This window comes from Nerophis ophidion, linkage group LG01 (genome assembly GCF_033978795.1).
Source record: "Nerophis ophidion isolate RoL-2023_Sa linkage group LG01, RoL_Noph_v1.0, whole genome shotgun sequence".
NCBI lineage: Eukaryota > Metazoa > Chordata > Actinopteri > Syngnathiformes > Syngnathidae > Nerophis > Nerophis ophidion.
Genome location: NC_084611.1, coordinates 52242129 through 52259611, shown reverse-complemented (window position 1 = coordinate 52259611; position 17483 = coordinate 52242129). Strand labels below are relative to the sequence as shown.

General features: G+C 34.1%; 1 protein-coding gene across 2 annotated transcripts in view; it reads left to right on the top strand.

Moving 5' to 3' along the window:
- Positions 1-17483, top strand: part of pax5 (paired box 5) — a 164539-nt gene that overhangs the window by 121203 nt on the left and 25853 nt on the right. For both annotated transcript variants that reach the window (XM_061906952.1, XM_061906942.1), the window contains exon 7: positions 4833-4965. In XM_061906952.1, the coding sequence (XP_061762936.1) occupies positions 4833-4965 (133 nt within the window). The remainder of the gene's footprint in view (positions 1-4832; positions 4966-17483) is intronic.

The following is a 17483-nucleotide window of genomic DNA, read 5'->3' as shown; positions in this document are numbered from 1 at the left end:
ACGAACCGCAGAACTGACAACATTTACGGGGGCGAATAAGAATAATCCATCTTCCTTAGCGGGCCTGTCAACCCCGCCGGCCAAACTTCATCATGGCCAATTACCAGCGCAGTCCCTTTCTTGGCCACTGCTGCCACAAACATGGAGTCATTAGACACTATTATAATAAGGCGCGCAGCAGCCAAGAAAGGAAGCGGGGGGTGGAAAATTGCTGGAAATTCACATGAGTTTAAAAAAAAAAAAAAAAAAAGCTACAGGTGTAAGACGGGGAATTTGAACCACTTAATAATTGACACAAAATTCCAATAATTATTTTCCCAACAAAACAATTTCTATATATAATTTTCAATTATCTGATGACTTATATTATGATACAATGATATAGCGTGCGTGAAAGACTATGTATCATTTATGATACGATGATATAGCGTCCTCGAAAACCATACTTATGATACGATGATGTAGAGTCTTCAAAAATTTATGGTACGATGATGTAGCGTCCTCAAAAACCTATGTATCATTCATGATACAATGATTTAGCGTGCTCAAAAACCTTTGATATGATGATGTAGCGTGTTTAAAAAGCTATGTATCACTTCTGATATGATAACATAGTGTGCTTAAAAACATATGTACAACATATGATGAGATGATGTATAATGCTCAAAAACTTATGTATCATTCATGGTACAATGATTTAGCGTGCTCAAAACCCCATGTATCACTTATCATATGATGATGTAGCGTGTTTAAAAACATATGTATTTGTTACGATGGCACAGCGTGTTTAAAAACCTATGTATCACTTATGATACGATGATATAGTGTACTGAAAAACCTATGTATAACTTATAAGATGATATAGCATGCTCAAAATACAATGATTTAGCGTTCTCAAAATACTATTTATAACTTATGATACAATGATGTAGCGTGTTTAAAAACATATGTATTTGTTACGATGACGCAGCGTGTTTAAAAACCAATGTATCACTTATGATACGATGATATAGTGTACTGAAAAACCTATGTATAACTTATAAGGTGATATAGCATGCTCAAAAACATATGCATCATTCATGATACAATGATTTAGCGTGCTTAAAAACCTGTACCACTTGTGATACAATGATGTAGCGTGTTTAAAAACCTATGTATTTATGTTGGATGATTCTGCATTTTTTAAAACCTATGTATTACTTATGATACAATGATTTAGCGTGCTCAAAAACCTTTGATATGATGATGTAGAGTGTTTAAAAAGCTATGTATCACTTCTGATATGATAATATAGTGTGCTTAAAAACGTATGTACAACTTATGATGAGATGATGTATAATGCTCAAAAACCTATGTATCATTCATGGTACAATGATTTAGCGTGCTCAAAAACCTATGTATCACTTATCATACGATGATGTAGCGTGTTTAAAAACATATGTATTTGTTACGATGACACAGCGTGTTTAAATACCTATGTATCACTTATGATACGATGATATAGTGTACTGAAAAACCTATGTATAACTTATAAGGTGATATAGCATGCTCAAAATACAATGATTTAGCGTTCTCAAAATACTATTTATAACTTATGATACAATGATGTAGCGTGTTTAAAAACATATGTATTTGTTACGATGACGCAGCGTGTTTAAAAACCAATGTATCACTTATGATACGATGATATAGTGTACTGAAAAACCTATGTATAACTTATAAGGTGATATAGCATGCTCAAAAACATATGCATCATTCATGATACAATGATTTAGCGTGCTTAAAAACCTGTACCACTTGTGATACAATGATGTAGCGTGTTTAAAAACCTATGTATTTATGTTCGATGATTCTGCATTTTTTAAAACCTATGTATTACTTATGATACAATGATTTAGCGTGCTCAAAAACCTTTGATATGGTGATGTAGAGTGTTTAAAAAGCTATGTATCACCTCTGATATGATAATATAGTGTGCTTAAAAACGTATGTACAACTTATGATGAGATGATGTATAATGCTCAAAAACCTATGTATCATTCATGGTACAATGATTTAGCGTGCTCAAAAACCTATGTATCACTTATCATACGATGATATAGCATGTTTAAAAACATATGTATTTGTTACGATGACACAGCGTGTTTAAATACCTATGTATCACTTATGATACGATGATATAGTGTACTGAAAAACCTATGAATAACTTATAAGATGATATAGCATGCTCAAAAACCGATGCATCATTCATAATACAATGATTTAGTGTGATCAAAATACTATTTATAACTTATGATACAATGATGTAGCGTGTTTAAAAACATATGTATTTGTTACGATGACGCATTGTGTTTAAAAACCAATGTATCACTTATGATACGATGATATAGTGTACTGAAAAAGCCATGTATAACTTATAAGGTGATAAAGCATGCTCAAAAACATATGCATCATTCATGATACAATGATTTAGCATGCTTAAAAACCTGTACCACTTGTGATACAATGATGTAGCGTGTTTAAAATCCTATGTATTTATGTTCGATGATTGTGCATGTTTTAAAACCTATGTATCACTTATGATACAATGATATAGTATGCTGAAAAACCTAGGTATAACTTATGATATGATGATTTAGCGTGCTCAAAAACCTATGTATCCCTTGTGAAACGATGATGTAGTGTGATTAAAAACCTATGTATCACTTATGATACAATGATGTAGCATGATTAAAAACCTATTAATCACTTATGATACAATGACATAGCGTGTTTAAAAACCTATGTATCACTATATAGTGTGCTCAAAATACTATTTATAACTTGTGATTTGATGATGTAGCCTGTTTGATAACCTATGTATCACTCATAATACAATGATGTAGCGTGATTAAAAACCTATTAATCACTTATGATACAATGACATAGCGTGTTTAAAAACATACAGTATGTATCACTATATAGTGTGCTCAAAATACTATTTATAACTTGTGATTTGATGATACAGCATGCTGAAAGACTTACATATCAATTATGATACAATGATGTAGAGTGCTCAGAAACCTATATATCACTTATGATACAATGATGCAGTGTGATTAAAAACCTATTAATCCCTTATAATACGAAAATATAGCATGTTAAAAAAGTGATACTTATGATACGATGATGTAGCGTGTTTAAAAACTCATGTATCACTTATGATACGATGATGTAGCGTGTTTGAAAACCTATGCATCACTTATTAAAGGACGATGTAGCGCGTTTAAAAACCTATGTATCTCTTATGATACACTTGGCGTCGTAGGGCTAAGACAGGGAAGTATAAAATGTGTGTGAGGTCCAGAGGGGGCGGGGCTGCGATGTAGAGTATGGCATGAAGCTCCTACTTGGCAGGTCACAGTCCAGTGGTTGTGGCGTGTTGACACACACACACACACACACACACACACACACACACACACACACACACACACACACACACACACACGTACGTGTCACTAGTATGTGTACGCCTCATGTTCCTCATCCACTCAACACCCACTCCCACAGCGTCGTGCAGGGGCGTCCACATTTTTTTGATATATATATATATTTTTTTCAATCTTTGGGGCTCCTCTCAAGTTTGGTCCTGGGGAGCCAGAAAGTTGTCAGTATGTTAAGAATAAGTCATATATTTATTTGTTTTGTAACGCTTGAATCTGAAGAGAAACTTCACATCCGTCAACTTTTGAAAACATATTCGATGCCCTTTTTTGTCAAAGAAAAACCTGTTTGTTTTTGTTTTTTTAAGGTAAAAACACAAAATATGCAATATTTACACCCCAAAAAGTTCAAAGTGGAAGGTTTGAAATGAAGTAATTAAAGTCTTCTGTACGTGTGTGTGTGTGTGTACACGTCTACTGTACGTGTGTGTGTATATATGTGTGTACATCTACTGTACGTGTGTGTATAAATGTGTGTACATCTACTGTACGTGTGTATATAAGTGTTTTTCTACATCTACTGTACGTGTGTGTGTAAATGTGTGTACATCTACTGTACGTGTGTATATAAATGTTTTTCTACAACTTCTCTACAAGTGTGTTTACATCTACTGTACGTGTGTGACTGTGTGTATAATTGTTTTTGTGAATCTACTGTATGTGTGTGTGTACATTAACTGTACGTGTGTGTATATAAGTGTTTTTGTATATCTACTGTACATGTGTGTGTACATCTACTGTATATGTGTATAAGTGTTTTTGTACATTTACTGCACGTGCGTGTGTGTATATGTGTTTTTGTACATCTACTGTACATGTGTGTATACAAGTGTGTTTTTGTACATCTACTGTACGTGTGTGTATATAAGTGTGTTTTTGTACATCTACTGTACATGTGTGTATACACACACACATACAGTAGATGTAAACACATATTTATAAATGTTCGTATATCTACTGCACGTGTGTGTATATAAGTGTGTTTTGTACATCTACTGTACATGTGTGTATATATAAATGTTTGTATATCTACCGTACGTGTGTGTATATAAGTGTGTTTTGTACATCTACTGTACGTGTGTGTACATCTACTGCATGTGTGTGTGTGTACACATCTATTGTACGTGTATGTGCATCTACTGTACGTGTGTGTGTGTGTGTGTGTGTGTGTGTATCTACTGTACATGCGTGTTGCTGCTGCAGAATGAAGCAGCAAGAGATGGAATGAGGAGCCGAGTTAAAAGTGTGTTTAGTATGTTAGTGTGTTTAGTATGTTTGTGTGTAATGTCTGCTTCCCTCCACTTTGTGTGTGTGTGTGTGTGTGTGTGTGTGCGTGCGTGTGCCCAGACGTCAGATTACTCCTCCATGGCGTCCCTGGCGGGTGGTGTGGACGAGTTGAAGAGCAGCTTGGTGAACGGCAGCACGGGGGCGGAGCTAGGAGCCAGCGTGGCCGGCCCACAATCCTACTCCATAGTTCCAGGTGAGTAAAACCACACTCGTGTGTCAAGTTGGCCTGAAAAAATGTGGTGGAGAGCCCATATATATATCCATCCATCCATCCATTTCCTACAACTTGTCCCTTTTGGGGTGGCAGGGGATCGCTGGAGCCTATCTCAGCTGCATTCGGACAGAGACATTTGCATGCAGATTGCTGCAATGGTGCAATCATGTCATGTAAATACTGTATGGCTCTAATTTAAATACATGTCTGTCAAGTGTCTGCATTTGAGCAATTTAGTTGTGCAAACACTACAAAATCAACTGCACATGCACTCCATATTTTTTCCATCATTTCAAGCCCCCGGTGCACATTTTACAGTACATCCCCCATAAATCAAGTCATTCACATGGCAGATTGCGTAATCCTTAGAAAGTCTACTTGAGTGCGCCTTGGGCTTCACTCAGGTACTCCTTATACACATATATTAACACTGTACATTCTCCTTATACACATATATTGACACTGTACATTCTCCTTTTACATAATAATATATTAACACTGTACATTCTCCTTATACACATATATTAACACTGTACATTCTCCTTATACACATATATTAACACTGTACATTCTCCTTATACACATATATTGACACTGTACATTCTCCTTTTACACAATAATATATATTAACACTGTACATTCTCCTTATACACATATATTAACACTGTACATTCTCCTTTTACACAATAATATATTAATAATGTACATTCTCCTTCTACACATATATTAACACTGTACATTTTCCTTTTACACACTAATATAAATTAACACTGTACATTCTCCTTATACACATATATTAACACTGTACATTCTCCTTTTACACAATAATATATTAATGCTGTACATTCTCCTTATACATATATATTAACACTGTACATTCTCCTTATACACATATTAACACTGTACATTTTCCTTTTATACAATAATATATTAACACTGTACATTCTCCTTATACACATATATTAACACTGTACATTCTCATTTTACACAATAATATATTAATGCTGTACATTCTCCTTATACATATATATTAACACTGTACATTCTCCTTATACACATATTAACACTGTACATTTTCCTTTTACACAATAATATATTAACACTGTACATTCTCCTTATACACATATATTAACACTGTACATTCTCCTTTTACACAATATTATATTAACACCATACATTCTCCTTATACACAATTATATTAACACTGTACGTTCTCCTTACACACAATTATATATATATATATATATATATATATATATATACATATATATATATATATATATATATATATATACATATATATATATATATATATATATATCCATCCATTTTCTACCGCTTATTCCCTTTTGGGGTCGCGGGGGGCGCTGGCGCCCATCTCAGCCACAATCGGGCGGAAGGCGGGGCACACCCTGGACAAGTCGCCATCCCATCGCAGGGCCAACACATACATATATATATATATATATATATATATATATATATATATATATATATATATATATATATATATATATATATATGTGTATTTCCTCCCCCAAAAAATATGTCTTTTCCATACGTCTTTATTAAATGTTTGGGTAGAATTTTTCCAAACAAAATTTGTTTTCTTTGAAGTAATATAGAAAATGATCAGACCTAGTTATCTATTTTACGGAGTAATGTAGTTAATTATAGAACTGGCAACCAATGTTATTAAAAAAGTTTTATTTTGAATCGAGAATCGATTCTGAATCGAATCGTTACCTGCCCAAGAATGGAAGTGAGTGGTTCAGTGGCCACAGATTCCCACAATAAACACGGTACGGTTGTGTTATGACGGGAGACTATATGACACGATTCGGGTGTTGTTGAGTATTTTGATGTACTCTCAGCATAGACAGGTGGGGGCGCTGGAGGGGTGTGGGGGGCGGGGCGGGATCTGGTTCATTAGGAGTAGACCAAGGCGCACTCGGACAAGACCTGAGTGCTCCCAGCAGTAATGAGGGAAATCATGGAGCTGGGACTCGGGGATACTCGGCAATTGGCTACTTGTGGCCGTCTGCAGGCCTCTGAGGAATATTACCTGCTGGAACCCAGTCCGCTGTGGAAATTACTCCTGCTTATGCACGCAAACTCGCATTTTCATATGCACACATTTGGAATATTATGCATTACATTCATTTAGTACTGTCTGGTCCCTCAGAATGGAGCTCCCTCTAGAGGGAGGACACGTTACTGCACCCCGTAAGTCTTCTCTATATTCCTCTTGTCGGAGGCTATTTATGGCGTGGTTCAAACACAGGGTCAAAGACTGCACACCTTACATTGTTGTGGCCCCCATGGAAGCATTTATTTATTTGTTATTATTACTATCATTTATTTCATTGTTGTGGCCCCCATGGAAGCATCTTATTTATTATTATTATTATTATTATTGTTTATTTCATTGTTGTGGCCCTCATGGGATCATTTTATTATTTATTATTATTATTATTATTTATTTATTTCATTGTTGTGGCCTTAATGGTATCATTTTATTATTCATTATTATTTATTTATTTCATTGCTGTGGCCCACATTGAAGCATTTTTTATTTATTATTATTATTATTATTATTATTATGATTTATTTATTTCATTGTTGTGGCCCCAAAAGAATCATTTTATTATTGTTATCATTATTATTATAATTATTATTATTTCATTGTTGTGGCCCCCATGGGATCATTCTATTTATTTATTTCATTGTTGTGGCCTCAATGGGATAATTTGCCATCCATCCATTTCCTACCGCTCATTCCCTTTGGGGTCGCAGGGGGCGCTGGCGCCTATCCCAGCTACAATCGGGCGGAAGGCGGGTACACCCTGGACAAGTCGCCACCTCACCACAGGGCCAACACAGATAGACGGACAACATTCACACTCACATTCACACAGTAGGGCCAATTTAGTGTTGCCAATCAACCTATCCCCAGGTGCATGTCTTTGGAGGTGGGAGGAAGCCGGAGTACCCGGAGGATCCCACGCATTCACGGGGAGGACATGCAAACTCCACACAGAGATTGAACCCAGGACTACTCAGGACCTTCGTATTGTGAGGCAGACGCACTAACCCCTCTGCCACCGTGAAGCCCATTGGATAATTTTATTATTTATTGTTATTATTATTTATTTATTTCATTGTTGTGGCCCCCATGGAAGCATTTTACTATTTATTATTATTATTTATGTATTTATTTAATTGTTGTGGCCCCCATTGAAGCATTTTATTACTGTATTAATTATTATTATATTTTTTTATTTCATTTTTGTGGCCCCCATGGAATCATTTTGTTATTTAGTAGTATTATTATTATTTATGTCATTGTTGTGGCCCCCATAGAATCATTTTATTATTTATTATTATTAATATTATCATGGAATCATTTGATTATTATTCATATTATTTATTTATTTTATTGTTGTGGACCCGATGGAAGCATTTTATTATTTATTAATATTATTTATTTATTTAATTGTTGTGGCCCTCATGGAATCATTTTATTATTTTATATTATTAATATTATTTATGTATTTTATTGTTGTGGCCCCCATGGAAGCATTTTATTATACCACATCAGCACATTTATTATAGAGCTGTGCTAGGACAACATTTTAGTTCAAGATCTTTTAAATGTATTTCTGTCTTTCTATGGATCCACGACAAAAAAAAGTTAGTCAAAGATATTTTACATGAAAAGACCACTTTGCTGTTTGTTTATGGATCTATGAGTAAAATGCTAGTCAAAGATCTTATATGTGACAAGAGAGCTTTACTGTTTTTTATGGCTCTATAACAAAAATGCTATTCAAATATCTTATATTTGACAGGAGTGCTTTGCTGTTTGTTTATGGATGTAGGGAAACATGCTAGTCAAAGATCGTATATACAACAGAAGTGTTATACTGTTTGTTTATGGATCTATGACAAAAGTGCTAGTCAAAAATGTTATATATGGCAGGAGCGCTTTGCCGTTTTTTATGGATCTTCCACAAAAATGCTAGTCAAAGATCTTATATTTGACAGGAGTGCTTTGCTGTTTGTTTATGGATATTTCTGTTTTTTTATGGATATTTCACAAAAATGCTAGTCAAAGATCTTGTATATCACAGGAGTGCTTCGCTGTTTGTTTATGCATCTTTCACAAAAATGCTAGTCAAAGATCTTATATATCACAGGAGTGCTTTACTGTTTGTCTATTGATCTTTCACAAAAATGCTAGTCAAAGATCTTATATATGAAAAGAGCGCTTTGCTGTTTGTTCATGGCTCTTTCACAAAAATGCTAGTCAAAGATCTGATATATGACAGGAGCGCTTTGCTGTTTGTTTATGGATCTTTTACAAAAATGCTAGTCAAAGATCTTATATATGACAGGAGTGCTTTGCTTTTTGTTCATGAATCTATGAAAAAATGCTAGTCAAAGATCTTATACTGTATACGACAGGAGTGCTTTACTGTTTGTTTATGGATACACGCCAAGAATGCTAGTCAAAGATCTTATACATGGCAGGAGTGCAATGCTGTTTGTTTATGAATTTAGGGGAAATGCTAGTATATATATATATATATAAATGTGTTTTGTACATATATATATGATATATATGACAAGAGAGCTATGCTGTTTGTTCATGGATCTTTCACAAAAATGCTAGTCAAAGATATTATATATGACAGGAGTGCTTTACTGTTTGTTTATGGGTCTATGAAAGAAATGCTAGTCAAAGATCTTATAATTGACAGGAGTGCTTTGCTGTTTGTTTATGGATCTATGAAAAAAATGCTAGTCAAAGATATTTTATAAAACAGGAGTGTTTTACCTGTTCTGTTGGTTTATGGATCTGACAAAAATGTTTTTCAAAGATCTTATATATGGCAGGAGTGCTTTGCTGTTTTTTTTATGGATCAATGACAAAAAATGCTAGTCAAAGATCGTATGTATGACAGGAGTGTTTTACTGTTTGTTTATGGATCTATGACAAGAATGCTAGTCATAGATCTTATATATGACAGGAGTGCTTTGCCTATTAATGGATTTAGGGAAAACATGCTAGTCAAAGATTTTATATACGACAAAAGATGTTTTACTGTTTTTTTATGGATCAATGACAAAAATGCTAGTCAAAGATTTTATATACAGTGTGGCAAAAAAGTATTTAGTCAGCCACCGATTGTGCAAGTTCTCCCACTTAAAATGATGACAGAGGTCTCTAATTTTCATCATAGGTACACTTCAACTGTGAGAGACAGAATGTGAAAAAAAATCCAGGAATTCACATTGTAGGAATTTTAAAGAATTTATTTGTAAATTATGGTGGAAAATAAGTATTTGGTCAACCATTCAAAGCTCTCACTGATGGAAGGAGGTTTTGGCTCAAAATCTCACGATACATGGCCCCATTCATTCTTTCCTTAACACGGATCAATCGTCCTGTCCCCTAAACAGAAAAACAGCCCCAACGCATGATGTTTCCACCCCCATGCTTCACAGTAGGTATAGTGTTCTTGGAATGCAACTCAGTATTCTTCGTCCTCCAAACACGACGAGTTGAATTTATACCAAAATGGATACATGGATGATACAGCAGAGGATTGGGAGAATGTCATGTGGTCAGATGAAACCAAAATATAACTTTTTGGTATAAACTCAACTCGTCGTGTTTGGAGGAAGAAGAATACTGAGTTGCATCCCAAGAACACCATAACTACTGTGAAGCATGGGGGTGGAAACATCATGCTTTGGGGCTGTTTTTCTGCTAAGGGGACAGGACGATGGATTTTTTCCCCACATTCTGTCTTTCACAGTTGAAGTGTACCTATGATGAAAATTACAGACCTCTGTCATCATTTTAAGTGGGAGAACTTGCACAATCGGTGGCTGACTAAATACTTTTTTGCCCCACTGTACAATAGGAGTGCTTTACTTTGTTTATGGATCCCAAAAACAAACAAACAAAAAAATCAATATGCTCCTAAGAACCAGCGTCCTCTGCAGTGGACTTTGGTTTTTGATGACTTATACATTTCAAGAAAACAAACATACCAGCTATGCGAGACACAAACGTCTACTGCAGAGGACGCTGTGGACAAGAAGGACGTCCTCCCACCCAAAGACGTGTTAGTGCGGGCCCCTCCAAGTCCACTGGAGAGACTCCATCTTGGTGCCCTGTGCACTGACCCTGAGCGGATGAGCAGCCCGTCTGCACTAATGCCTCACTCTCGCCTCAAACACGGAGAAGACCTTTGCTGCGGCCAGACGGCGGCGAGAACGGGGGCGGGGGCTGACGGAGGGTCCAGCAGGAAGACTAGGCAAGGTTAGCTCAGCAGGAAGTGGTGTATAGTTTGAATTGGAGACAGGTCTGGACTACAAGCAAGCCAGTCTAGTACCCGCACTCTTTTACTCCAAAGCCACGCTGTTGTAACACGTGGATTGGCATCGTTTTGCTGAAATAAGCAGGGGCATCCACGATGACGTTGCTTGGATCGCAACATATGTTGTTCCAAAATCTGTATGTACCTTTCAGCATGAATGGTGCCTTCACAGATGTGTAAGTTACCCATGCCTTGGGCACTAATACACCCCCATACCAACACAGATGCTGGCTTTTACACTTTGCGCCTAGAACAATCCAGATATGTATTTTCCTCTTTGGTCCGGAGGACACGACGTCCACAGATTCCAAAAACAATTTGAAATGTGGATTCGTCAGACAACAGAACACTTTTCCACTTTGCATCAGTCCATCTTAGATGAGCTCAGGGCCCAGCCAAGCCGGCGGTGTTTCTGGGTGTTGTTGATAAATGGCTTTCGCTTTGCACAGTAGAGTAACTTGCTTGGGATGGTCTCCTGCTGGCCGCACTATGGACTGGACTCTCACTATTATGTTAGATTCACTATGGACCGGACTCTTACAATATTATGTTAGACCCACTATGGACTGGACTCTCACTATTATGTTAGATCCACTATGGACTGGACTCTCACTATTATGTTAGATCCACTATGGACTGAACTCTCACTATTATGTTAGATCTACTAGGGACTGAACTCTCACTATTATGTTAGATCCACTATGGACTGGACTTTCACGGTATTATGTTGGATCTGCTATGGACTGGACTCTCACTATTATGTCAGATCCACTATGGACTGGACTTTCACAATATTATGTTGGACCCACTCGACGTCCATTGCATCCAGTCTCCACTTTTTAATACAAAATGCAATCAAATGTATTTGTTTATATTGAGTTTAGTTACTTATATATATATATATATATATATATATATATATATATATATATATATATATATATATATATATATATATATATTTTTTTTTTTTACTTGTGGATTTTTCAACCACATTTAATTAATCTCTTAAGTTTAGATAATTATATTTTTTTACTCACTGATTTCTAAACAAAATGCAATCATATACATTTTATTTATTTCTCCTAGGTTTGCATACCTGTGTTTTTCTTTTTTATTCATTGATTTTTAAACAAAATGCAATCATATTTATTTTTTCTCTCTCTTATGTGTAGATATGTATAAATATATTTTTTTATTCATTGTATTTATGAAAAAAAACAATCAATTCTCTTAAGTTTAGTTACTTATATATTTTATTTATTTATTTATTTATAAACAAAATTTAATCATATTTGTTTCTCTTAAGTTTAGATACTTGTATAATTTTTGTATTAATTGATTTCTAAACAAAATACAATTATATTTGTTTATTTTTTATTTATTGTCTTTTATACAAAATGTAATTAAATGGATTTATCTTAAGTTTAGTTACTTATATTTTTTTTTACTTTTTACTATTTTTTCAACAAAATGTACTTATATTTGTTTCTCTTAATTTTAGATAATTACATTTTTTTACTCATTGATTTCTAAACAAAATGCAATCATATACATTATATTTATTTCTCCTAAGTTTTGATACTTGTGTTTTTCTTTTTTATTTATTTTTTATTCATTGTCTTTTATACAAAAAGTTTAGTTACTTATATATATTTTTTTACTAGTAGATTATTCTTTGTTACAATTAAGTTTGGATAATTCAATTTTTTTACTCGTTGATTTCTATCATATAAATTATATTTATTTCTCCTAGGTTTAGATACTTGTGTTTGTCTTTTTTTTTTTTTTTAAACAAAATGCAATCATATCTGTTTATTCATCTTAACTTTACACACTTACATTTTTTATTTATTGTCTTTTATACAAAATGCAATCATTTCTCTTAAGTTCAGTTACTTATATATATATTTTCTTTTTTATTTATTTTTAAACAAAATGTAATCATATTTTTTCTCTTAAGTTTATATACTTATATATTTTTGTATTAATTGATTTCTAAACAAAATGCAATCAAATGTATTCATTTATCTTAAGTTTAGACACTTACATATTTTATTTTCTATTTATCATCTTTTATACAAAATGCAATCAAATGTATTTATCTTAAATTTATTTTATATATTTTTTTACTTTTTACTATTTTTTTAACAAAATGTAATTATATTTGGTTCTCTTAAGTTCAGATAATTATTTTTATTACTCATTGATTTGTAAACAAAATGCAATCATATACATTGTATTTATTTCTCCTAGGTTTAAATACTTGTGTTTTTCTTTTTATTTGATTTTTTTAAACAAAATGCAATCATATTTGTTTATCTTAAGTTTGGACGCTTATATTTTTTTCTTTTTTATTCATTATCTTTTATAAAAAATGCAGTCATTTTTCTTAAGTTTAGTTGCTTATATATCTTATTTTTTATTTATTTTTAGACAAAATGTAATCATATCTGTTTCTCTTAAGTTTGGATACTTACATATGTTTTGTATTCATTGATTTTTAAACAAAATACAATCATATACATTATATTTATTTTTCCTAGGTTTAGATGCTTTCAATTTTATTTAGTGATTTTTAAACAAAATGCAATCATATTTATTAATCCATCTCAAGTTTAGACCCTTATATATGTTTTCTTTTTCATTCATTGTCATTTATACAAAATGCAATCATATTTATTCATTTATCTTAAGTTTAGTTACCTATATACATTTTTTTACTGATACATCTTTAAACAAAATGTAATTATATTTGTTTCTATAAAGTTTAGATATTTATATATTTTTTGTATTCATTGATTTTTAAACAAAATGCAATCATATATATTTATTTGTCCTCAGTTTAGATACTTTTATATTTGTTTTCCTTATTGATTTGTAAACAAAATGCAATCACATATTATATTTATTTCTCCAAGGTTTAGATACTGGTGTTTTTCTTTTTTATTTAGTGATTTTTAAACAAAATACAATCAATTATTTATTTATCTTAAGTTTAGACACTTATATATTTTTTCTATTGTATTTATTGTCTATTGTACAAAATGCAATCAAATGTATTTATTTATCTTAAGTTTAGTTACTTATATATTTTTATTTATTTATAGATTCCCCCAAAAAATGTAATTATATTTGTATCTCTTAAGTTTAGATATGTTTTTTGTGTTCATTGATTTTTAAACAAAATGCATTCATATATTCGTTTGTATTTGTCCTCGGTTTACATACTTACATACTTTTTACTCATTTATTTCTAAACAAAATGTAATCATATACATTATATTTATTTCTCATGAAGTTTGCTTCTTTTATGGATTTATTATGTGTCTACTGAAAATGTGAGCAAATGTGCTGGGTCAAAAGTATACATTCAGCAATGTTAATATTCGGCAAGTTTCACTGCAATAAGGCGCTTTTGGTAGCCATCCAAGCTTCTGCTTGAATCTTTGACCATTCCTCTTGACAAAATTGGTGCAGTTCAGCTCAATTTGTTGGTTTTCTGACATGAACTTGTTTCTTCAGCATTGTCCACACGTTTAACCTTAACTTTAGCCTGATTGAGGCATTCCTTTACCACTTTCGACGTGTGTTTGGGGTCCTTGGCCCGTCAGAACACCCAACTGCGCCCAAGGCTGATGATTTTAGGTTGTCCTGAAGAATTTGGAGGTAATCCTCCTTTTTCATTGTCCCATTTATTCTCTGTAATGCACCAGTTCCATTGGCAGCAAAACAGGCCCAGAGCATAATACTACCACCACCATGCTTGACAGTAGGAAGGGTGTTCTTGGGATCAAATGACTCACCTTTTCTCCTCCAAACATATTAAGTTAAAGTACCAATGATTGTCCCCCCCACACACACACTAGGTGTGGAAAAATTATTCTCTGCATTTGACCCATCACCCTTGATCACCCCCTGGGAGGTGGGGAGCAGTGAGTGGCAGCGGTGGCTGCGCCCGGGAATCATTTTTGGTGATTTAACCCCCAATTCCAACCCTTGATGATGAGTGCTCAGGAGGGAGGCAATGGCTCCCATTTTTATAGTCTTTGGTATGACTCGGCTGGGGTTTGAACTCAGCTCGGTATTATGGCCAAGCAGCTCCATTTTTGTTTCATCTAACCACAGAACTTTCTTCCAGAAGGTCTCATCTTTGTCCATGTGATGTCAGATGAAACAACATTTTTTGACCACGACTGTATATTTATTTGTCCCAGTTTATATACTTATATATTTTTTAATTAATTGTTTTTTAAGCAAAATGCAATCATATATATTTATTTCTCAATAGGTTTAGAAGACATACTAAGCATGGTTTATTATGTTTTAACGTCACGTAAGAGATTTTAAACGGTGTCAAAAGTAACAAACAGAGCCGGCTTTTGCATGTTGCCATACTTGCCAACCCTCCCGGATTTTTTGGGAGATTCCTGAGATTCAGCGCCACTCCCGAAAACCTCCCGGGACAAATTTTCACCCGAAAATCTCACGAAATTCAGGCGGAGCTGGAGGCCACGCCCCCTCCCGCTCCATGCGGACCTGACTGAGGACAGCCTGTTTTCATGTCCGCTTTCTCACAATATAAACAGCTATAACTGTAGAATGATCGAGGGCGAGTTCTTGGTTTCTAATGTGGGTTAATTGTTAGGCAGTTTCATTAAAGTCCTCCCAGCGCGGTAACAACACACAAAAACAGTGGTCACATTTTCATCTACCGTAAAGCAGTTTGTCTGCCGTAAACAGCAATGAGTGACACTCTTAAACAGGACAATACTGCCATCTACTGTACATGCATATGTGACAATAACATCTACGGCAGGGGTCACCAATCTTTTTGAAACCAAGAGCTACTTCTAGGGTACTGATAATGCGAAGAGCCACCAGTTTGATACACACTTAAATACATTGCCAGAAATAGTCACTTTGCTCAATTTACCTTTAACTCTGTTATTATTAATAATTAATGATATTTATCTTTGTGGAAACACTGATCATCTTAATGATTTCTCACAATAAATATATATTTTTGATGTCATGTTTTAAATAGGTTAAAATCCAATCTGCACTTTTCTAGCTGTAAATATATTCCTCCCCTCTTAACCACGCCCCCCAACCACGCCCCCCAACCACGCCCCCCACCTCCCGAAATCGGAGGTCTCAAGGTTGGCAAGTATGCATGTTGCTCAATGGACTGTTCAAATACAAACAAATATCCATATTTTTTTTGGTATGTATTGCCCAAACATATTATTCCCCTGGAAAATGCTCGAATCCAAAACATATTCCGTCTTTAAGCCATGATCAATAAATATTTATGATAGCTTCGCCGTCATGCATGGACATGAATAATATTTAAACACATACTATCATGATTCTTGGTGGTGTTAGCACCAAATGCACCTCCTACATTTCTTCCCGTCTCCTGCCGGTTAGTGGTGCCTAAGTGTCGGGGATTGATGCTGTTAGCATGTGAGCTTTTTATGCTGATAAATGTGTGTGCGAGGATGATGATGATGATGATGAATGGAGGGCTTCCTCTCCACAAACTTCTATGTCTGACCTTACGGAGACCTACAAAAAACGCCTACCTCCCTTTCTAGATATAAAAATATATATATTTACAACATTAATAATATATACATACTATATATATATATATATATATATATATATATATATATATATGTATATATATATATAGTATGTATGTATTACCTTTTTTATATGTATGCAAATATATAAAAGGTGAGCTTTTAGTTAATTATGTTTTTTTAAGTTGGTAATTGTTTTTTAATCTTCATTATTTACTTCAAGTCATTACAATATGTCTCTATATACATATTTATTTATTTAAGACATTTTGGCCAAAGGGGGCGCATTTCAATTTCTTACACACACTTGTTATTCTATATGTTGACCATTGGGGGAGCTCTTCAAATTTTTACACACACTTGTTATTTCATATGTTGACCGGAGGGGGAGCACTTTTAAAACCAAAATTGACCCATCCCCATGTTCCACCACCTGGGAGGCGAGGTGAGCAGTGAGCAGCAGCGGTGGCCGTGCTCGGGGAATAATTTCGGTGATTCAACCCCCAGGTCCAAC